Consider the following 23,941-nt stretch of genomic DNA (forward strand, 5'->3'; position numbering starts at 1 on the left):
CTTTGCTCATTGAGTGGCGCACGCTTCGAGTCCTTCTCCGAGCCCAGCGCTTCCCAATCCCCATCGAGGAGACAGGCTCGGCTCTGCCGCAGAGGGCGAACGAAGGAAGCGGGAACAGAGGAGACCGAGGCGACAGAAACGCACGAGGAGGAAGCTCGGAAGGACAGGAAGGGGCAGCTGGACAGCGCCCGAGCTTGATCTCTATCTACATCTTTACCGCTCCACCATGGTCTCCCTCCTCCGAGGGTGGCCTCGACGGAGCCCTGACTCTGGGGAAAAGACCCCCGTCTTCTCCCTGACCCGCTTGCGCTGACTCCGGGCCCTCGCGGAGTTTTATGGCTCCGCCCGGCGGACCCCTTCTCCTCGCCTTCTCCTCCGTCCTGGGCCGCCCCTCCCGAGCACCGCGGGGCATTCCGAGGCGGCGGCGGCGGCGCTCGGAGGAGCCTCTCCCAGCAGCTGCTCAGCCCCGCCGGCTATAAATACTTCCCCTCCTCCGCCCGGATCGGCTGTCGGTGCTGCTGACGTCCCAAGGAGCCTCGGCATGGCGGGCCCGCAGCCCCTCGCCCTCCTCCTGGGCCTCGCGATGGGTGAGTCCGCCTCAAGGGGAGACTCAAGGGGCCTGGCACCACAACGGGAGCTTTCTTGAGGCCTGGGGGAGTGGGAGAGAGAAGCTTTACTCAGACCTCACCTGGAAGGGTTCTGGACTCCTGGGCTCAGTTCTGTTCCTTACCTTTCCAAAAAGAGATGGACCAGATAGAACAGGCAGGAGCAAACATAGGCCTCCAGGCGTTTTGGACTCCGACTCCCACCATTCCTAACAGCCTCGGGCCCTTTCCTTTTCCCCCTCAGCCGCTTAAGCGGCTGAGGGGGAAAAGGAAGGGGCCTGAGGCTGTTAGGAATGGTGGGAGTCGGAATCCAAAACACCTAGACCAGGGGTCCTCAAACTTTTTAAGTGGAGGGCCGATTCACAGTCCCTCAGACTGTTAGGGGGCCAGACTATGATGAAATAGTCCAAAATTAAGATTATTGTTGTTGTTTGCCTTCAAGTCATTTCAGACTTAGGTCAACCCTAAGTCTAAAGCAGGGGTCCCCAAACTAAGGCCCGGGGGCCGGATGCGGCCCTCCAAGGTCATTTACTTGGCCCCTGTCCTAAACTTTAGACTTAGGGTTGACCTAAGTCTACCTGGTCTTTGGAGGTCTCTTTGTTTACTTATGGCCTTATAAGATCGTCTAGATGGTCTTTGAAGGTCTCGTTGCTTAGTTACGGCCTTATGAGACCATCTAGATGGCTTTTGGAGCTCACTTTTGTTACCTATGGTCCTATGAGACCATCTAGATGGCCTTTGAAGGTCCCTTTCCTTACCTATGGTTTTATGAAATTGTCTAGATGGCCTTTGGGGGCCCCTTTCCTTACCTAAGATCTTATTAGATTGTCTAGATGGCCTTTGGGGGTCCCTTTCCTTATCTATGGTTTTCTGATGGCCTTATGAGATCATCCAGATGGCCTTTGAGGGTCCCTTTCCTTACCTATGGTCTTATGAGACCATCTAGATGGTCTTTGGAGGTCTCTTTGCTTACCTATGGTCTTATGAGATTGTCTAGATCAGGGGTCCCCAAACTAAGGCCCTACAAGGTCATTGACCTGGCCTCTGTCCTAAACTGTAGACTTAGGATTGAGGTAAGTGTGAAATGACTTGAAGGCACACAACAACAATCCTAATTTTGGACTATTTCATCATAGTCCGGCCCCTCAACAGTCTGAGGGACTGTGAACCAGCCCTCCACTTAAAAAGTTTGAGGACCCCTGGTCTAAAGTTTAGGACAGAGGCCAGGTAAATCACCTTGGAAGCCCATGGGCCATAGTTTGGGGACCCCTGATGTAGATGATCATAAGACCATAGGTAAGAAAAGGGCCCCCCCAAAGGCCATCTAGATAATGTCATAAAACCATAGGTAAGGAAAAGGACCTCTAAAAGCCATCTAGATGGTTTCATAAGGCCATAGCTAAGCAAAGAGACCTTCGAAGACCATCTAGACGATCTCATAAGACCATAGGTAAGCAAAAAGACCTCCAAAGACCAGGTAGACTTAGGTCAACCCTATGTCTGAAGTTTAGGACAGGGGCCAGGTCAATGACTTTGGAGGGCCGCATCCGGCCCCCGGGCCTTAGTTTGGGGACCCCTGACCTAGAGGGCCCAAGTTTGCCCATACCTATGATAGTGTTGCGGTAATCTCTGAGCGGTTAGACTCAATGTAACCCTCTGTGGGGGAGATTCCACCAAAAATGTAGCAGAGTAGCAAAAGCAGACTTTCAAAAGCAGCAGATACAGTAGAGTCTCACTTATCCAACATAAACGGGCCCGGCAGGACATTGGATAAGCGAATATGTTGGATAATAAGGAGGGATCAAGGAAAAGTCTACTAATCATCAAATTGGGTTATGATTTTGCAAATTAAGCACCAAAACAACAAATTTGACAGAAAAAGTAGTTCAATACACAGTAATGCTATGTAGTAATTACTGTATTTACGAATTTAGCACCAAAATATCACGATGCATTGAAAACATTGACTACAAAAATGCGTTGGATAATCCAGAACGTTGGATAAGTGAAACTCTACTGTATATATCTGCAGAAAGTCCAAGGTGTGAGAAGAACTCTTTGTCAGTTGGAAAACCAGTGTGAATGTTGCAGTTAATCACCTTAATCTGGCTAAAAAGGAAAAGGTAAAGGTTTCCCCTGACGTTAAGTCCAGTCGTGTCTGACTCTGGGGATTGGTGCTTATCTCCATTTCTAAGCCGAAAAGTCGGCATTGTCCATAGACATCTCCAAGGTCATGTGGCTGGCATGACTGCATGGAGCACCGTTACCTTCCCGCCGGAACGGTACCTATTGATCTATTCACATTTGCATGTTTTCAAACTGCTTGGTTGGCAGAGGCTGGAGCTGACAGTGGGAGCTGACTCCACTCCCCAGATTCGAACCACCGACCTTTCAGTTAGCAAGTTCAGCAGCTCAGCAGTTTAACCCACTGTGCCACTGGGGGCTCCTGTTGTCCCCCAATACCTTACCTTTTTGTGTAAGGCTTCTTGAGGTAGAGACTGGACTCTGGCTCCTTCTCCAAATTGAAAGAGACCCCAAAGTTCATCCAGGCGAACCCACTGCCAGGCATGAAGACACAAGCCAAGCCCTCTGGACAGATGGCCATCCTGCCTCTGTTTAAAAACCTGGATTCTAAGCATATTCCACTCTGGAACAGCTCTTATTGTCGGGAAGTTCTTCCTAATGTTTCAGTGAAATCTCTTTTCCTGTGGTTTGAATCCCTTGCTTCCTGTCCTGGTCTCCAGAGCGGCAGAAGACAGTGTGACATTGGGTAGCTGTGACTTTTCTGTGCTGTATGGCCATGTTCCAGAAGAATTCTCTCCTGAAGTTTCACCTATATCTATGGCAGGCATCCTCAGAGGTTGTGAGGTCTGTTGGAAACTAGACAAGTGGAGTTTATATATCTGTGGAAAGTCCCTGGTGGGAGAAAGCACTCTTGTCTGTTGGAGACAAGTGTGAATGTTGCAATTGGCCACCTTCATTAGCACTGAATAGCCTTGCAGCTTCAAAGCCTGGCTGCTTCCTGCCTGGGGGAATCCTTTGCTGAGAGGTGTCAGCTGGCCCTGATTTTTTCTTGTGTGGAATTCCTCTGTTTTCTGAGTGTTACTTTACTGTCCTGATTTTAGAGTTTTTAAATACTGGTAGCCAGACTTCATGGGTTCTATGCTTGTGGATTTCAATGCAGCACCCAAACACGAATCAAGGAACATGCAAGGCTCTGCAAATTAATTCAACCAGAAAAGTCAGCCATAGCAGAGCACTTGATGAACCAACCTGGACAGAGCATATTATTGGAGAACACAGAAATGCTGGACCACTCTGACCACCACCATGTCAGACTACACAGTGAAGCCACTAAAATCCACAAGCATGTGGGGAATTTCAATAGAAAGAAGGAAACCATGAAAATGAACAAAATCTGACTAACAGTATTTAAAAACTCTAGGTAAGGTATTGGAGGACAACGCTCTGCACCAATGTTGGCCATATCCCTTGTCCTTCACTGGCCCAGTATGTAGTGGCCCAGTCAGAGTCCAGACCAGCCCACTTGGATGTTGTTTTTGGAGTGACAGGGCTGGTGTCTTGTTCTGTGTGCCAGGCAGCAAAGCAGCTTGGGTTGGCCCTGGCCTCAAAGAAAAATCACTTCTTGGCTTCCATGAGACCTGCTGTTGAAACCCTTTCTAAAGGTCTTGGAGACTTATGGACCACAAATATCATAGTTTCATTCCAGAATGTTTTACATGTGTCTTACATGTGTGTTTATATCTTCATGGGTTCCCCCAAAATTGGCAGGCCACTCTCCAAGGCACATGTGTATGCGAGCTTGTGTGCAGATGTGTCTGTTTGAGACAAGTGTGAATGTTGCACTTGGCAACCTTGATTAGCATTGCAGCTTCAAAGGACAGACAAGAGTGCTTTCTCCCACCCGGGCCATTCCAGAGAGATATAAACCTCACTTGCCTAGTTTCCAACAGACCTCACAACCTCTGAGGATGCCTGCCATAGATGTAGGCAAAATGTCAGGAGAGAATGCTTCTGGAACATCGCCATACAGCCTGGAAAACTCACAACAATCCAGTGATTCTGGCCATGAAAGCCTTCGACAGCAAATTGCAGCTATCCTGGAACTCCGGGTTGATCTCAGAAAAGCCTGCAGTAGATTGCAGGCAAAACCAGGCTTCCTGCAAAGTTAATAGCCATCTTAGTAGGAATGTGTTGTTGAAGGCTTTCACACTGGAATCACTGAGTTGCTGTGAGTTTTTCCATGCTGTATGGCCATGTTCCAGAAGCAATCTCTCTTGACGTTTCACCTGCATCTATGACAGGCATCCTCACAAGCTCTGAGGATGCTTGCTGTAGATGTAAGCGAAATATCAGGAGATAATGCTTTTGAACATGGCCATACAGCCCGGAAAACTCACAGCAACCCATCTGAGTAGGTTTAGTAACCTCAGAAGGGAGTCCCAATCAAACATGACTAGCTTTTGTCTCCTGACAATTGAGAGGTCGGACTCTAAGGTAGTTTCATTGAATGCAGTGAGGGAGGTTTATTATTGATCCAAACCCGCACACTTTCCTAGCCTGGGCTTCTCTGGGGGCATGGGACTATAAACCCTATCACCACAAACCAGCATAGTTGTACTTGCTAGGGAAGATAGGGGACATAGTCTAACACAGCACATTTGGAGATGGAAAAACAGTCATATTAACAATTTGTGTGATTTTCTGGAATCCTTCTTAGCTCCAGTGTGGGAAAATAAATACCTTGATTTGGCTGCACATGGAAGAGTATACAAGCTGCGGAAGAGTATTTTGCCCTGCCAATTTTTCTTTTGTCCTCTTCTTCATCCTCCAATGGCCCTTCTACACAGCCACATAACCCAGAATATCAAGGAAGAAAATCCCACAATATCTGCTTTGAACTGGGTTATCAGAGTCCTCATTTCCATATATTCCTGTTCAAAGTAGAAAGTGTGCGTTTTTATTCAGCTGTGTGGAAGGGGCCCAAGACTGTCTCCGGAGAGCTATTTTCTTTCAAGCTTTGCTTCTGTGGTAACTACTTCCTTACAAGTGCTGTCTATTTTCTCCAGAGGGTTAGCTATGGTAGTCTGTTACAGGAAAAACAACAAGCAGTCCTGTGATTCCTTAAGGATGAATCAATTTCTTAAAATGGAACCCCTGGTGGCACAATGGGTTAAACCCTTGTGCTGGCGGGACTGCTGACCAAAAGGCCGGCAGTTCGAATGTGAGGGGTGGGATGAGCTCCCATCTGTCAGCTCCAGCTTACCATGCGGGCATATGAGAGAAGCCTCCCACAGGGTGATAAAACATCCAGGTGTCCCCTGGGTAACATCCTCTCACACCGGAAGCGACTTGCAGTTTCTCAAGTCGCTCCTGACATGAAAAAAAAGTTATACAATAATGAATATATGATGGTATTTATTAGACAATTTAGTAGGTATTTATTAGAGGAGCTCCCAGTGGTGCAGTGGGTTAAACCGCTGAGCTGTGGAACCTGCTGACCAAAAGGTCAGTGGTTCAAATCTGGGGAGCGGGGTGAGCTCCCACTGTTAACCCCAGCTTCTGCAACCTAGCAGTTCGCAAGCATGCAAATGTGAGTAGATCAATAGGTACTGCTCTGGTGTGAAGGTAACAGAGCTCCATGCAGTGATGGAGGCCACATGACCTTGGAGGTATCTATGGACAATGCCGGCTCTTTGGCTTATAAATGGAGATGAGCACCAACCCCAAGAGTCGGACACGGCTAGACTTAATGTCAGAGGAAAACCTTTACCTTTACCTGTTAGACGATCATACTCGGCAACAAAGGATCGCCTATGATGATGTATTTATTATATGTTGGCTTGTAAGGTCCACAGGACTCCTGGTTTTTTTGTCCATTTTCCCATCTTTTATGTTCTTTCTGTCCTTTTACTTCTCTTCTTATATTATCTTTCCTCCACTTTGGATCTTTCACTTATTTCAGCCCTTGATCACCTGTATCTGGTATACTATACCCTTCTTTTGAGACGCTTGACGTAGTATGCATGGTCTCCTCTCAATCTTTACTTTGGCCACACAACAACCTTTCGAGGTAGGCTGGAGCCCTTGGTGGCGCAGAGGGCTAAACTGCTGAGCTGCTGAACTTGCTGACCGAAAGGTTGGTGGTTTGAATCTAGGGAGAGAGGTGAGCTCCGACTGTTAGCCCCAGCTTCTGCCAACCTAGCAGTTCGAAAACATGCAAATGTGAGTAGATCAATAGGTACCACTCCAGTGTGAAGGTAACAGCGCTCCATGCAGTCATGCCGGCCACATGACCTTGGAGGTGTCTATGGACAACGCCGGCTCTTAGAAATGGAGATGAGCACCAACCCCCAGAGTCGGACACGACTGGACTTAATGTCAAGGGAAAACCTTTACCTTTACCTTAAGCTGAAAGGGAAAGGATTAGCAGCCCAGGGCCATACACTTGGGGATCTTTGTGGCTGACCACAGATTTGAAACCTGATCTACTACTTGGTCTCTTATGTCACATTGGCTTGCTGCTAATGGCTTATTTCCCTCCTCCTATCCCCAGTCCTCCAAATTCGCCAGCTCACACATGCTTGTACATTTGTGGGTGGCCTAAAACATTTGTGAGGATACTGGAGGGACTAGGGAAAAGGCATGAAATATTCAATCCTGCTGCTAACATCATTGGCTCTCTTGGGAGCCTCCATTCTGATCCCAAAGGATCAATCCACCTACTATATGTTGGCAAGAGAAGGGGAAAATAATCCATGTGCGGTAATGAACAGTGAGCCAAACCTTGGTGTATACGTGCCTCTGTGTATATCTTTGTCCTTGAACATGGATTTTTCAAAGTAATTAGACTCCAAAGAGTAGCCATGCACCTTGTGTAAAACGGATCCTCTCCCTGATCCACCTCTGAACCAGCAACATAGTTAAAAATAGATAGCCATGTAAGGAAGACACTTTTATTATATTCCCATCCATGCTTGTCCTTTGATTTTCTCTTTGCAAGATCATCAGGGACGAGCGCTTGGAAGTGTGTGTCTGGAAAGGGGACAACGTTTTCTAAAAAAGGATATTGAAGCAGCAGGATGAAGCCTATCAACAACATGACACAGCACATGGCTTTGCAAAAAAAAGGCTCCTTTCAATCAAAAGAGCCCCAGGCTTCTGGAAATGAATCAATTTTCATTATCTGTTGGAAGGCATATGAAGATGGGAACAGATTGATGTTGATTGGGAGGGTTAAACACCACGAGATTTCAGGTTATGGTCAAACTGCATTAGATGGCCAGTGTAGGCTCATATAATGCAATTTGTATGACTGGGTTGCTGTGAGTTTTCCGGGATGTATAGTCATGTTCCAGAAGCATTCTCTCCTGACGTTTCATCCACATCTATGGCAGGCATACTCAGAGGTTGTGAGGTCTGTTGGAAACTAAGCACGTGGGGTTCATATATTTGTGGAATAATATCCAGGGTGGGAGAAAGAACTCTTGTCTGTTGGAGGCAAGTGTGAATGTTACCATTGTCCACCTTAATTAGCATTGAATGGCCTTGCAGCTTCAAAGCCTGTCTGCTTCCTGTCTGAGGGAATCCTTTAGAAACTAGGCAGGTGGGATTTTATATACAGTAGAGTCTCACTTAGCCAACATAAACGGGCCGGCACAATGTTGGATAAGCGAATATGTTGGATAATAAGGAGGCATTAAGGAAAAGCCTATTAAACATCAAATTAGGTTATGATTTTACAAATGAAGCACCAAAACATCATGTTAGACAACAAATTTGGCAGAAAAAGTAGTTCAATATGCAGTAATGCTATGTAGTAATTACTGTATTTATGAATTTAGCACAAAAATATCACGATATATTGAAAACATTGACTACAAAAATGCGTTGGATAATCCAGAACGTTGGATAAGCGAGCGTTGGATAAGTGAGACTCTACTGTATATGCTCATATAATGCAATTTGTATGACTGGGTTGCTGTGAGTATTCTGGGATGTATGGTCATGTTCCAGAAGCATTCTCTCCTGACGTTTCACCCTCATCTATGGCAGGCGTATTCAGAGGTTGTGAGGTCTGTTAGAAACTAAGCAAGTGGGGTTCATATATCTGTGGAATAATGTCCAGGGTGGGAGAAAGAACTCTTGTCTGTTGGAGGCAAGCGTGAATTCCAGACAAGAAAAAATCAGGGCCAGCAGACACCTCTCAACAAAGGACTCCCCCAGGCAGGAAGCAGCCAGGCTTTTAAGCTGCAAGGCTATTCAGTGCTAATGAAGGTGGCCAATTGCAACATCCACACTTGTCTCCAACCATTGTCCACCTTAATTAACATTGAATGGCCTTGCAGCTTCAAAGCCTGTCCGCTTCCTGTCTGAGGGAAACCTTTGGAAACTAGGCAATTGGGTTTTTATATATCTGTAGAAGGTCCAGGATGAGAGAAAGAATTCTTGCCTGCCCGAGGCAACTGTGAATGTTGCCATTGGCCAGCTTGATTAGCATTGAATAGCATTGCAGCTTCCAGGTTTGGCTGTTACCTGGCTTGAGGAATCCTTTGTTGGAAGGTGTTAGTTGGCCCTGATTGTTTCCTGTCCGGAATTTCTGAGTGTTGTTCTTTGTTTACCAACCTGATTTCAGAGATTTTTTGTACTATTGGTAGCCAGATTCTATTCATTTTCATGAACATTCAGAAAACAGGTCTTATCTTATTAAAGTCTTATTATTATCTTAAATGGACCCCCACTGGTGTAGTGGGTGAAAGCCTTGTGAATTGAAGGTTGAGTTGCTGACCTGAAGGCTGCCAGGTTCAAATCCAACCTGGGGAGAGCGTGGATGAGCTCCCTCTATCAGCTCCAGCTCCATGCGGGGACATGAGAGAAGCTTCCCAAAAGGATGGTAAAAACAACAAAACATCCGGGCATCTCCTGGGCAATGTCCTTGCAGATGGCCAGAAGCGACTTGCAGTTTTTCAAGTCGCTCTTGACACGAAAAAATTATCTTAAATTACAGTTTTATATAAACATTCAAAAACATTTAACCTACTGATGCCTCAAATAATGCAATTTTATTAATATCTATTTTTATTTTTGAATTTGACCCGTAGCTGCTGCATTTCCCACCCTCGTCTTATACTCAATAAGTTTTCCCAATTTTTGTAGTAAAATCAGGTGCCTCGGCTTATATTCAGGTCGGCTTATACTCGAGTATATACGGTAATCCTTCTCCACCTTGATCATTCCACAGATATATAAATCCCACTTGCTTAGTTTCCAACAGATCTCACAACCTCTGAGGATGCCTGCCATAGATGTGGGCGAAACGTCAGGAGAGAATGCTTCTGGAACATAGCTATACAGCCTGGAAAACTCACAGCAACCCAGTGATTCTGGCCACGAAAGCCTTTGACAACACTATTTGAATGACACTGAACTGCTTTACATGGCAGAGGAGATCCAGCCTTGCCTCACCTTAGGCTAAAGCAGTGGTTCTCAACCTGTGGGTCCCCAGGTGTTTTGGCCTATAAATCCCAGAAGTCTCAGCCAGTTTATCCGCTGTTAGGATTTCTGGGAGTTGAAGGCCAAAACATCTGGGGACCCACAGGTTGAGAACCCTGGGCTAAAGCGCTTAAGGTAGTATGCATGCTTTCGCCCTCCATCTATGTTAGTTAGGCCCTAAAATAGGGCTCTTGGAGCCTAATTCAGTAACATCTGTTACGTCACTTGTCTCATAGCAAATGTCCAATCCCGCCCCCATCCCAGATGCTCCTGTGTTGCCAGCTCACACAGGCCTGTACATTTGTGGGTGGTCTAAAAGGGGGGCAGGGGGGAGGAGGATCAACCTCCCTCCAGTTTTCAAATGCTTCCATGGCTGGTTATGGAGGGGAAAATCACTCACTTGAGAGTAGCTGCTGTTTACAAGACCAGATCAGTTATAAGGATCGGGACACATTTTAGATCAAAGGGAGCCCATACGCTTCTGGAGCTCACTATCTTTACTAGATAGTTTCCTTTCTGTGTGTTGTCAAAGGCTTTCATGGCCGGGATCACAGGGTTGTTGTATGTTTTCTGGGCTGTATGGCCATGTTCCAGAAGTATTCTCTCCTGACGTTTCACCCACATCTATGGCAGGAATCCTCACAACCTCTGAGGATGCCTGCCATAGATGTGGGCGAAATGTCAGGAGAGAATACTTCTGGAACATGGCCATACAGCCCAGAAAACACACAACAACCAAGAGATTTACGTATTAGAAGTATCAGTCACTCCTCCTCATTGCAGATTCAGCAGTTTACTGGAACCGGCTTTGGGAGGCTTCCGAGGTTTACAAAATTCAAACAATAAAGTATTGCGGAAGTTTCGATTCTTAAGTTTTGGGGTGGGCCACACCCACATGTTGGATATTGTGTTGTAAGTTTGAATTTAACAAATTTGATCCAACTTACAAGGACTAATTATAATTTTGCACAGTCCTATAGTAGCTTTGGATAGATAGGAAAAGGTTAACACCTCTGTGGCAGGCATGTAGCGGGGGGGGGGGGGGGGAGGCTTGAGGGGCTATTCCACAGATATATAAACCCCACTTGCCTAGTTTCCAACAGACCTCACAACCCCTGAGGATGCCTGCCATAGATGTGGGTGAAACGTCAGGAGAGAATGCTTCTGGAACATGGCCATACATCTGGGAAAACGCACAGCAACCTAGATTTCTCTTATTTTCGGTTGTCTCACCCCCATTCCCAGAAAACATACAACAACCCTGTTTCCTTTCTGTGCTAGATTTTGCAAATAACATGCTTGCTTGAAGATTTTGGTGGCTGTAGTCCAAAAACATTTTTATGCTCTGTTCAATGGTAACAAAAAAAATCCAACTTCTGGAATATCAGGATAAGTGGAGACACTTTATAAGGAATTGTTTGTGTTGGCGCCAGAGAAATAATTAAAAGGTTTTATAATTCTTTTTTTTTTTTAAGTATGAATGTACAGTTTCAGGTTGTTATGAAAAATAGGAGATGTATGTTTTCAGGGCTGTATGCCTTCTGAAACATGCTAAGGAGATCTAGCTTTGACTTTCCCTCCCTGTGCATTTTTACAATGCTTGCATATTTTGTCATGCCAACCACCATCTCTATAGTGGAATAGTGGGTGATATAATAACAGCTGCCACCCACATTTTTCTGTAGTATACGTATTAATTGGGCTATCGTCAGAATTTCAGGTGGTGCTTTATTGTAAGGGAAATTCAGATGGAGAAATTCAGCAATAAAGGCAGAAGTCCCCGTAACCTACAAACTATGTGGTCGCTGATGTGTATTTTTGTATTGCCTTGAAGTCCAAGGGTTTCCAAGGTGACAAGCAAATACAAATACAGTAGAGTCTCACTTATCCAACATAAACGGGCCGGCAGGACGTTGGATAAGCGAATATGTTGGATAATGAGGAGAGATTAAGAAAAAGCCTATTAAACATCAAAATAGGTTATGATTTTACAAATTAAGCACCAAAACATCACGTTTTACAACAAATTTGACAGAAAAAGTAGTTCAATACGCAGTAATGCTATGTAGTAATTACTGTATTTACGAATTTAGCACCAAAATATCACGATTTATTGAAAACATTGACTACAAAAAGGCGTTGGATAAGCGAGTGTTGGATAAGTGAGACTCTACTGTAATACAAAGATAAAACTATTTTCAATGCACATTCAAATTCTGTTGAAAAACTACTGAAAACTACTGAAAACATACCTCACAACCTCGGAGGATGCCTGCCATAGATGTGGGCGAAAGGTCAGGAGAGAATGCTTCTGGAACATGGCCATACAGCCCGGAAAATGCACAACAGCCTACTGAAATCTTAGTCAGTAGTAATGTATAGCTCTGAATTTTACTTCTTCTCATTTGATTGCATGGATTTATACATGGATTTTCAAAATGAAGAAGTTTAAGTTTGTGAAAATGCTACTAGATTTAGTCCTCCCAGAGCAGGCATGGGCAAACTTTAGCCCTCCAGGTGTTTTGGACTTCAACTCCCAGAATCCCAGGCAGCTTATTGGCTGTTAGGAATTGTGGAAGTCCAAAACACCTGGAAGGCCATAGTTTGCTCATACATGTCCTACGATCTCCTTCTGGGGCCCTTTCAAACTTTGTAATTGTAGCACTATGATATCACTTTAGCCTACATCGAAACAATGATGGAATCCTTTGGTTTGTGGTTGGCGAGGCATTAGAGCTCTCTGGCTGATCATTCTTAATACTCTTTCCTAAACTTCAGATCTTAGGATTCCCTGTTGTTATTGTAGTTACAGCTGAATCCTAGTGGTTTAGGTGTTCCTGTGGAAGGACTTGGCACTCTGTCTTACATAAAAACCAGCATGGTTTGGTGGTTTGGATTTTGGAATAGATGTAAAAAGATCTAAAACGTGGATGTTCCTTTGCTTTTGACTAGACAGTCCTCCAGATAACCTGGCCCCAACTAGGACATAAAATCTTGTCCTTGCACTTTCCTACTCTTCTCTACCCAAAGATAATTTGCTCCTTTTTATATTGCCCTCCACCTTAATTTTGCTGTTTGATTGACGCACTTTATCCATCAGCCCTATCCTCAAAATAGACTTGCGCCAGTCTGCCCAGCTGTACCAGGAATTTATTATTGCTTCAGGTTGATTGGTTGGTTTGTTGCTTACTTTTATATTTTGTCATAGTTATTGTTTTATTCTGCAATGTTTATTGTTTATGTATTTTTAGTGTGTTGTCGAAGGCTTTCATGGCTGGGATCACAGGGTTGTTGTATGTCTTTCGGGCTATGTGGCCATGTTCCAGAAGTATTATCTCCTGACGTTTCGCCCACATCTATGGCAGGCATCCTCAGAGGTTGTGAGGTATGGATCCTCTGAGGATGCTTGCCATAGATGTGGGCGAAACGTCAGGAGAGAATACTTCTGGAACATGGCCACATAGCCCGAAAGACATACAACAACCCTATTTTTAGTGTGTTATATTTTAACGATGTGAATTGGGCTCATCCCCATGTAAGCTGCCTCAAGCCCCTTTGGGGGCATTGAGGCGGGGTACAAAAATTATTATTATTATTATTATTATTATTATTATTGTTATTGTTATTGTTAATAATAATAGGACCCTGGGACACCAGGGCTCATTCAATCATGGAAATCTGTTGAATGGCCTTGGATAAATCATACTGTCTTGGCCTCGAAGATAACTTTAAAAAAAATCTTGTCAAAGAAACCCTATGATAGGGTCACTTAATGACACATAGTAACAACAGAGCATCCCATCACCTTGTTTAGCTAAAGGTAAAGGTTTCCCCTTGACATTAAGTCTAGTTGTGTCCGATTCTGGGGGTGGTGCTCATCTCCATTTTTTAAGCCAAAGAGCCAGCGTTGTCCATAGAAGCCTCCAAGGTCACGTGGCCGGCATGATTGTATGGAACGCCGATACCTTCCTGCTAGAGCGGTGCCTGTTGATCTACTCACATTTTGATGTTTTCGAACTGCTAGGTTGGCAGAAGCTGGGGCTAACAATGGGAGCTCTCCACGAATCCGAACCACCGATCTTTCGATCAGCAATTTCAGCAGCTCAGTGGTTTAACCAGCTGCGCCTACCAGCTGTTAGGAATTGTGGGTGTTGAAGTCCAAAACACCTGGAGGGCTAAAGTTTGCCCATGCCTGGTGTAGACCCATATAATGCACTTCAAACTGCATTATATGGGTCTACACTAACCATATAATGCAGTTCAAACTGTATTATATGGCAGTGTAGATCCAGCCTAAGGTTGTTTTGCAACTCAATTCAGAAAAAGGTTTTACTAAATTCATTGGCATACATTCCCAGTTAAACATGCACTGCTAGAATTAATTTATCTTTACCAGAGCTAAGAAATTGGGAACTGGTTAACTCTAGTAAAATATAGAAATGGACTAGACATTACGTTATCCGCTTTCCCCATTGATATTTTTGCTGGTGATAGAGGTTTTGAATAATGCCATAACAATGGCAAAAGACACAGAAGGAGTAAGGATACAAGTCCAAAGTTGTAAACTGAAAGCTTTTGCAGATGACCTAGTGATTTTCTTAGACTGAGGATCCTATGTACATAGGTGTGAGTTTGAATCCTATTTTGAAAGAATATGGAAAGGTGCCAGGATTAAAAATTAATAAGGAAAAACAACAACAATGCTGACCAAGAATTTTACAAAAGTGGAACAGAAAATCTTATCTGAGGAACTTGATTTCCAAGTTGTACAAAAAAATTAAATAGCTGGGTGTTAATAGTTCTACTAGAAATGTTTCATTTTTGGACTAGAGTTTCTAAATACCACCAGAATGGACATTAGCCATTCCGGCTTGAAGGTTCTGGTGGCTCTGGTCCAAAAAAACATTTCCATGTTCTGTTCAATGGTAGCAAAAGATTCAAACTTTTGAAATATCGAAATAACATGGAGATAAATGGAAACCTTTAGTAAAAAAATTGTTCGTGTTGCACAGGAAAAAATAATTAAAATGTTTTGTAATTAAAAACCCCCATGAATATATGTTCTCAGCTTATACTAAAAGTAGGAGCTGCGCATTTGGGGATTGTATGCTTTATGGTGCTACTTAAAACTAATGGTGAGGCCATTTATGATCATTAAATTTGCAATACTTTCACTCTACTGTGTAGTTGATTCTGGATTCATGGCCAAATGGCAGGGCTGAGGAAGGACGGTTTCATCTCTTGAAATCCTCTGAGCTATGCAGGATCCTTCCAAAACACCCTACATTCCCAGAGCAGAGTCTCAATGCAATGGGAAGGATTGATTCAATTATAGTTTGGGGCTTTTGATTTATATTTTAGCTGTGAGTTTTCAGCTGATATCTTAAAGTATACTCTATCCTACTCCATGTGTTTAGGGCACATGACATTAGAGGCAACACATGTGGTGGGAAGGAAGCTCAACTGAATATGGTGAAGTATTTATGAAGTGTATTTGTATAACCTCCAAAAAGCTCAAGGCAGAAAATATGGCTGTGTTTTGTCCCATTTTACTCTCATATCAGACCTGTGGGGTAGATCAGCTTGATGGAGAGAATGGACAACCTGAAGTCACTCAGTGAGTTTCATGACTTTGGAGTTTGGTCCAGATCTGTGGTTGGCTGGGTTCAATACTGTCTGGATAAGAGTGAACTACAACTTCCAGATTCCTAGGGCAATCACGCCCAAACCAGCCTTTATTCACAGTTGGCCATGTTGGGTCCGTGTGCCAAGTTTGGTCCAGATCTGACATCAGCTGGTTTCAGTGCATTCTGGATGCGGGTGAACTACAACTTCCAAAACCAAGGTCCATCCCCCTAAATCCCTGCAGTATGTTCAGTTGGTCATGGGGCTTCTCTGTGACAAGTTTGGTCCCAGTCCATTGTCAGTGGGGCTCACAGTTTCTCTGGATGTAGGTGAACTATAACTTTCAAAATCAAGGTCCATTCCCACTAAGCCCTGTAGTATGTTCAGTTGGTCATGGGGCATCTCTCTGCCAAGTTTGGTCCCGGTCCATTGTCGTAGGGCAGGGGTCCCCAAACTAAGGCCCGGGGGCCAGATGTGGCCCATCGAAGCTATTTATCCGGCCCCCACAGCACAAGGGCAGAAGCAGGTTGGACTAAATGACCCAAGGGGTCTCTTATTATTATTATTAATATTATTATTATTAACATCGAGGCTGGGTGGCCATCTGTCAGGGGTGCTTTGCTTGTGCTTTTGGTGCACAGAGGCAGAAGGGGGTTGGACTAAATGGCCCAAGGGGTCTCTTCCAACCCTCTTTTTATTATTATTATTATTATTATTATTATTATTATTATTATTATTATTGTTATTAACAACATTGAGGCTGGGTGGCCATCTGTCAGGGGTGCTTTACTTGTGCTTTTGGTGCACAGAGGCAGAAGGGGGTTGGACTCAATGGCCCAAGGGGTCTCTTCCAACCTTTATTATTATTATTATTATTATTATTATTATTATTATTATTATTATTATTATTATTATTATTAACATTGAGGCTGGGTGGCCATCTGTCAGGGGTGCTTTGCTTGTGCTTTTGGTGCACAGAGGCAGAAGGGGATTGTACTCAATGGCCCAAGGGGTCTCTTCCAACCCTCTTTGATATTATTATTATTGTTGTTGTTGTTGTTGTTGTTGTTATTTTTTATTATTATTATTATTATTATTATTATTATTATTATTATTATTATTATTATTATTATTATTATTATTGCTTGGTGGCCAACTATAGTCCGGCCCTCCAACGGTCTGAAGGATCGTGAACTGGCCCCCTGTTTTAAAAGTTTGGGGACCCCTGTCGTAAGGGGTCACAGTATCAGTGAAAATACTGCAAGTCCCATTATCCGTGGCAAGTTTGGTTGGGTTAACAGTGCTCTCTGGATGTAGGTTGTTAGGAATTGTGGGAGTTGAAGTCCAAAACACCTGGAAGGCCAAAGTTCACTCATGCCTATCATATCAGCATATTAGGGGAATTGTGGTGCAATGTTTTGAATACTGGATTAGGACTGTAAGAGACAAAGGTTCAAATCCTCACGTAGTTTTGCGAGCACATCGGATGGCCTTCAGCAAGTCATACACTCTCAGCTTCAGAAAAGGCAAACAATGTTTTTGCCATAGCTAGATTTGTCTTAGGAGCAACCTGAAAGTATACTACAGCAGCAGCAGCAACAAAAGTGGCATCATATTTTGCGTCTCCTGCACTAAACTGGGATTGTAGTAGAATAGAGGTGAGCAGAAGGTGCATTGGGATATGTTAATAGATCTTTGAATTTATTTGCTATAACTCGGGCAAGGGTTTTCCACTCTCCATTGGTCAATAATAGTAACAGCAAGGGAAGTTTTCCCAACTAAATGAGTCTGCTTTTTTTTCGTGTCAGGAGCAACCGGAGTTGCTTATGGAGTGAGAGAATTGGCCGTCTGCAAGGACGTTGCCCAGGGGACGCCCGGATGTTTTGATGTTTTACCATCCTTTTGGGAGGCTTCTCTCATGTCCCTTCATGGAGCTGGAGCTGATAGAGGGAGCTCTCCCCGGGTGGGATTCGAACCTGGCAGCCCTCAGGTCAGCAACCCAACCTTCAAGTCACGAGGCTTTTATCCCCTGGGCCACTGGAGGCTGAAAGGGCTCTGTGTCTATTTCATTTTTGACAGCAAAAATTCAGGGCACCCACTTTCCAGTTCTAATTTTATGCTGTTTGTATCTGGCTCTGCATGGTGGATGCCTCTTTTTATCAGTGGTGGTGTTGAGTTGTCCTGAAGAGACAACCAAAGACACAATGAGATCCCTGAGGATGGGGAAGAAGATGGCCAATTGAAGGCATCTCACTCGCTTTTCTCCCCTGTTGTTCTTAAATAACCTATACTTACAATTAGATCAAACTTTCACAAACATTTGGTTTCCCAGATATATTTCTAAACTCATCCTAGGAGAGTGGCTATGTAAGAAAGTTGTCCTTAAGCCCTTTCTATGGGAGGCCACAGTCTGAACTGCAGATCTTGCTAGCTGTCAGGATGGTCCGCTCATTGGTCTGTGCTGAAGTCTTTGCAAGAGAGATGGCAGTGCTTTAAATGCTGCGGCTTGGGCATTGTGTGTGCTTGGGTCAGCAAAGTCCCTGTCCTTCCGGCTTGCAGGCTGTGATTGCTGATGGAAGAAAAGTTTCAGAAGGGGGAAGGGAAAGAAACAACATAACCTGCCAGGACTCAAGCAGTGACATTGTCTGTCTAATTTTTGTGCTTCCATTTTTTTGTAGCCAGTAGCCATATTCCTCTATTACACCTCTATCACATAGATGTACAGTACTCACTCTTATCTACTAGTTACTCTTGCCCATATACAGTTGGTCTTGCTTGCTGATATTATAGGTAAAGATAAAGGTAAAGGTTTCCCCTGACATTAAGTCCAGTCGTGTCCGACTCTGGGGGTTGGTGCTCATCTCCATTTCTGAGCCATTTCTGTTGTCCGTAGACACCTCCAAGGTCATGTGGCCGGCATGGCTGCATGGAGTGCCGTTACCTTCCCGCCGGAGCGGTACCTATTGATCTACTCACATTTGCATGTTTTTGAACTGCTAGGTTGGCAGAAGCTGGGGCTAACAGCGGGCGCTCACTCCGCTCCACAGATTCGAACCTGTGACCTTTTGGTCCGCAAGTTCAGCAGCTCAGTGCTTTAACATACTGTGCCACTGGAGGTACCTAGCTGATATGATATGACCCCCAAATTTGATATACAGTAGAGTCTCACTAATCCAAGCCTCGCTTGTCCAAGCCTCTGGATAATCCAAGCCATTTTTGTAGTCAATGTTTCCAATATATCGTGATATTTTGGTGCTAAATTCGTAAATACAGTAATTACAACATAACATTACTGCGTATTGAACTACTTTTTCTGTCAAATTTGTTGTATACCTAATTTTAAGTTGAATAGGCTTTTCCTTGATCAGTCCTTATAATCCAAGATATTCGCTTATCCAAGCTTCTGCCGGCCCGTTTAGCTTGGATTTGTGAGACTCTACTGTACCAGTATATAATTTTTGCCTTACCAATCTGTGGCTTTTATCCCAGCTTTCGACACAGCACATTTTAAAAGAAACGTTTAAAGGGTATCCTTTGTCCCATTGAAAAAGATTCATAAGTAAAAACTTCTCTGTTGAATATAATTTTGACATTAAGTTGTGTTGAAAGTGATCCCTGTCTATGTTTACAGTAATCTTTGAATGCTTTTAGCACTTCCGCCGGGTTTCTGCAACCTCACGCTATTAGAACTTTCCATTCCAGTCGCCTGTGTCCAATGCAAAACATGTGTCTTAATTTACCAGCTCATCTTTCCAACTGCAGATCCAAGTCCTTTCCCCATTTTTCAAATGACATAGTTTTGAACCACACATTTTGCATCCAGATGTATGATTTTTTTTAATAGGAAGGAGGACTCTTTTAAAATAAGTAGAATTAGGCAGCACACCATGTAGTTGTAGCTCTCACATAACAGAACAAAAATAAATTGGAAGCAAACTTTGATGAATAGATATAAACAAATATATAAACTTTTGGAAATGGACAACGTAGCATGACTGTGAAGAGACTTGGGAAGTATCTGAATTCAAGTGGTCCATTTTACAGGTTTGTTATTAGAGTGATTGCAAGTTAGTTGCAGAAGTGTTACAGAAATATTGGGAAAGATCATTTTGAAAATCATTGTGATTCTACAGGTTGAATTAAATACTGTTTTGAACTCCATTCTTCATCAGCGGTGAATCTCACCTAGTAATCCCAGATCAGGCACAATTTGTCAGTCTAATGCAGTGGTTCCCAACCTGAACTTACATAGCATTATACCTCATGGTTGGTATCAGTATTTTGACACTTTGAATTAATGAGAGACCTCAACTTCACCCTGACATCAACAGTTTGCTCAGGCCTTGCTGATACAAGGTGATGGATTTCTTGATTCAGTCTATCCATCAGTAATAGGGTCTTTGTCTTTCGCTATTGTTGTCCGCCTTGCAAAGCATCATTGGCTTTCTAGTGAGTCATGTCTTCCCAGAATATCTCCAAACTATAACAATTTCAGTTTACTCATCTTGGCTTCTAGGGAGGATGCAGGCTTAATTTACTGTAGAATCCATTTATTTGTCTTTGTGGCAGTCCTAGGTATCTACAGAACTCTCCTCTTGTGCTACATTTCAATAATAATAATAATAATAATAATAATAATAATAATAATAATAATAATAATAATAATAATACGAAGAAGAAGAAGAAGAAGAAGAAGAAGAAGAAGAAGAAGAAAAGAAAAAGGTTTGGATCATTGATGTTGCCATCCCAGGTGACAGTCGCATCAACGAAAAACAACAGGAAAAACTCAGTCGCTATCAGGACCTCAAGATTGAACTTCAAAGACTCTGGCAGAAACCAGTGCAGGTGGTCCCGGTGGTGATGGGCACATTGGGTGCTGTGCCAAAAGATCTCAGCTGGCATTTGGAAACAATAGACATTGACAAAAATTACGATCTGCCAACTGCAAAAGGCCACCCTACTGGGATCTGTGTGCATCATCCGAAAATACATCACACAGTCCTAAACACATGGGAAGTGTTCGACTTGTGATTTTGTGATACGAAATCCAGCATGTCTATCTTGTTTGCTGTGTCATAAAATAAAGTAATAATAATAATAATAATAATAATAATAATAATAATAATAATACTTTATTTTTCTATCCCGCCACCATCTCCCCAAAGGGACTCTGGGCAGCTAACATGGGGCGATGCCGAAAACAAAACAGAATTAAGCAATTACAATGAATATCAAAACAAAAACAGTAATAACATAAATAAAATAAAATAAACAATTTAAACATTTTAAAAATACAATAAAACACATAAAATCAGAGCAAATGAGTAATAATACAGCATTAACCACTGGAGATAAAAGGCGTCAGGCATATAAAACACAATATCCAAAGCTTTAATAAAGTGCATAAACAAGTGTCAGAGAGTCAAATGAATTGATTCCCTTCCTGTCAGCTTTCTCTGTCCAGCTTTCACAGTACATAAATTTAAAAATATTAAACAACAACCTACTTAAAATATTAATTTAAAAAATTAAGGAACAGCTGACTTATTGCATATGCTTCTACTCATACCAACAAAATACCTATTTAATGAGAAAGTCTTTGTCAACTTGCAAAAAATAGATGGCTGTGTCGATGTGAAAGTTGATAGCTGACATGGCAAAGGCTGGACATAAATGGTGAGTTTTTGGTACTTATCATATAACTTCTTTCTTTCTTCCTCTTCCCAGTGACATTGTGCCATGGTGGCTGCGTGGAAGTAGAGTCAGAAACCGAGGCCGTGGCTGGTGAAACTTTCAGGATTCGGTGCATCTCATGTAAGAAGCGCAGTGAGACAGAAGCCGAGGCCTTCACCGACTGGTACTTCAAGCAACAGGGGATGGAAGAGTTTGACCATGTGAGTGCTGTGGTAATGGAGAAGCAAGCAGTGGTGCGCAGAGAGTAGGAGCAGTGGGTGTGGAGTAATAACCAATCCAACTTGAGTGCATGTTGTCTACCTCTGGTAGTAGATGCTAGGTGGTGGCATTAGGAGCCAGGACCCCTGACCCGTCTGGCTATTCTTCTCCTAAGATAGGGGTGGGCAACTGGACGATGACAGGTTGCACCTCTACATTCAGAGCCTCCGGTGGCCTAGGGGACAAAAGCCTCGTGACTTGAAGGTTGGGTTGCTGACCTGAAGGCTGCCAGGTTCGAATCCCACCCGGGGTGAGCGCGGATGAGCTCCCTCTATCAGCTCCAGCTCCATGCGGGGACATGAGAGAAGCCTCCCACAAGGATGGTAAAACATCCAAACATCCGGGCGTCCCCCGGGCAACGTCCTTGCAGATGGCCAATTCTCTCACTCCAGAAGCAACTCCGGTTGGTCCTGACACGAAAAAAAAAATTCAGACAGTGGCTGAAAGAGGCAAGGATCAGATTTGCTCCACAGTAGCATTTAGCTGCTGTTCTGCACTGAGGACTTCATCCCACGGGTTTATGGCTTCGTTTCCATGTGCTTTGGAAACAAGAATCCCATGGGAGGCTCATGGAGGCCATCACATGACATAAGGGACTATTTTTCCACAGCACATGGAAACAGAGACACAAATCTGTCTATCAAATGGAGAAAACTGGGAGAAAGGCTGACATTGATGCAGAAAGGATGTGGGGTGACTGGCCTTCCCAGAAGATGGGAGGAAACAGGGTAAAACTGCTCTCTCCACTTTCCCTCGCTTTCCCCCCTCTTGTGGGATGAAGTCCTGAGTGAAACCATGTTGTGAAAAGAAGATTCCGAACCCTTCTGGGAGCTGTAGTGCAAATGAGACATGCTTTGAAGATTTAATTTTAATGGCCAATCGAATTATCATTCTGAATAAAAAGGTGCAAACGGATTGCTCAGTTAGGGCTCCAGGAAATTAGTACTGGGGGTTACTCATTTCAGATCTAATTACCAGTAATAAATAGGATGAATATGCACCAGATTGCATTTTTACAGCTCCCACGGACATCCAAAACCATCCCTGGACAAAACAAGCTTCTCCCAGCACTCCGTCTGAACAGCTCTATTTTATTCCTTTAAAAATGACCTTGTATTATGAGTTCCCAGGTACTGTCTGTTCCAGAGAGCTGTTCTTGGGGCTATTTTTGCTAACTGCGTCAATGAATGACCATCTAAGAAGCACCTGAAAAGAGAGAGGGAGAGAGACCGGGGTGGGTGGGGAATGGACGACGACAACACAGAGGTCCAATCTACACTGCCATATAATGCTGATTGAATGGCATTTATTTATTATTCATTTATTTACAGCATTTATATTTTGCCCTTCTCACCCTGAAGGGGACTCAGGGCAGATCACAGAACATATACATGGCAAACATTCAATGCCGATTAGACATACAGGACAGACAACAGATAGAGGTATTATGTCAGCATTTGTCCAACTTCGGCGTCCTGGAGGTTGTGCTCGATTCCAGTCACAGGGGGGTGCTGTCGTTCCAACTGCTATGATGACGATCCCTTGATCACAATTTTTCCTCCTGTTCTTTTATTGCCAGCATTTCTGGTATTTCCTTTTTATGGTGCCATAAAATACCTCCTTGCTTAAGCGGTGCCTAATTTCTCTACTCATAGCAAACAGCTGTTTTCGAACTGTCGGTGTTCTCAACCTGGGGTCCCTGGATATTTTTGGCCTTCAACTCCCAGAAATCCTCACAGCTGGTAAACTGGCTGGAATTTCTGGGAGTTGTAGGCCAAAAACATCTGGGGACCCCAGATTGAGAGCCACTGGCTTAGGTGTACAGTGTGCTGGGCTGAAGGTCGAGTGCTCACCCCGACCCGGGCTCGAACTGCCAACCTTTCGGTTGGTAGAGATTTATTGCTGCTGGTGATTACCCAGCCCTTTGAACTGGATTATATGATTCTAAAGGTAAAGGTTTCCCCTGATGTTAAGTCCAGTCATGTCTGACTCGGAGGGTTGGTGCTCATCTCCATTTCTAAGCCAAAGAGCCGGCATTGTCCGTAGACACCTCCAAGGTCACGTGGCCGGCATGACTGCATGGAGCGCCATTACCTTCCCGCCAGAGTGGTACCTATTGGTCTACTCACATTGGCATATTTTCGAACTGCTAGGTTGGCAGAAGCTGGAGCAAACAGCGGTCGCTCCCGCTGTTTGCCGGGGTTTAAACCTGGGACCTTTCGGTCTGCAAGTTCAGCAGCTCAGTG

At 43.9% G+C, this 23,941-nt stretch overlaps 1 protein-coding gene across 1 annotated transcript in view; it reads left to right on the forward strand.

Annotated features, from left to right (window-relative positions):
- The first annotated feature begins 452 nt into the window (after positions 1–452).
- Positions 453–23,941, forward strand: part of scn1b (sodium voltage-gated channel beta subunit 1) — a 35,257-nt gene continuing 11,768 nt past the window's right edge. Inside the window, exons 1-2 of the mRNA XM_008120927.3 lie at positions 453–587; positions 21,471–21,637. Coding sequence (XP_008119134.1) covers positions 542–587; positions 21,471–21,637 — 213 coding nt within the window. The 5' untranslated portion in view covers positions 453–541. The remainder of the gene's footprint in view (positions 588–21,470; positions 21,638–23,941) is intronic.

This window comes from Anolis carolinensis, unplaced genomic scaffold (genome assembly GCF_035594765.1).
Source record: "Anolis carolinensis isolate JA03-04 unplaced genomic scaffold, rAnoCar3.1.pri scaffold_10, whole genome shotgun sequence".
Lineage (NCBI taxonomy): Eukaryota > Metazoa > Chordata > Lepidosauria > Squamata > Dactyloidae > Anolis > Anolis carolinensis.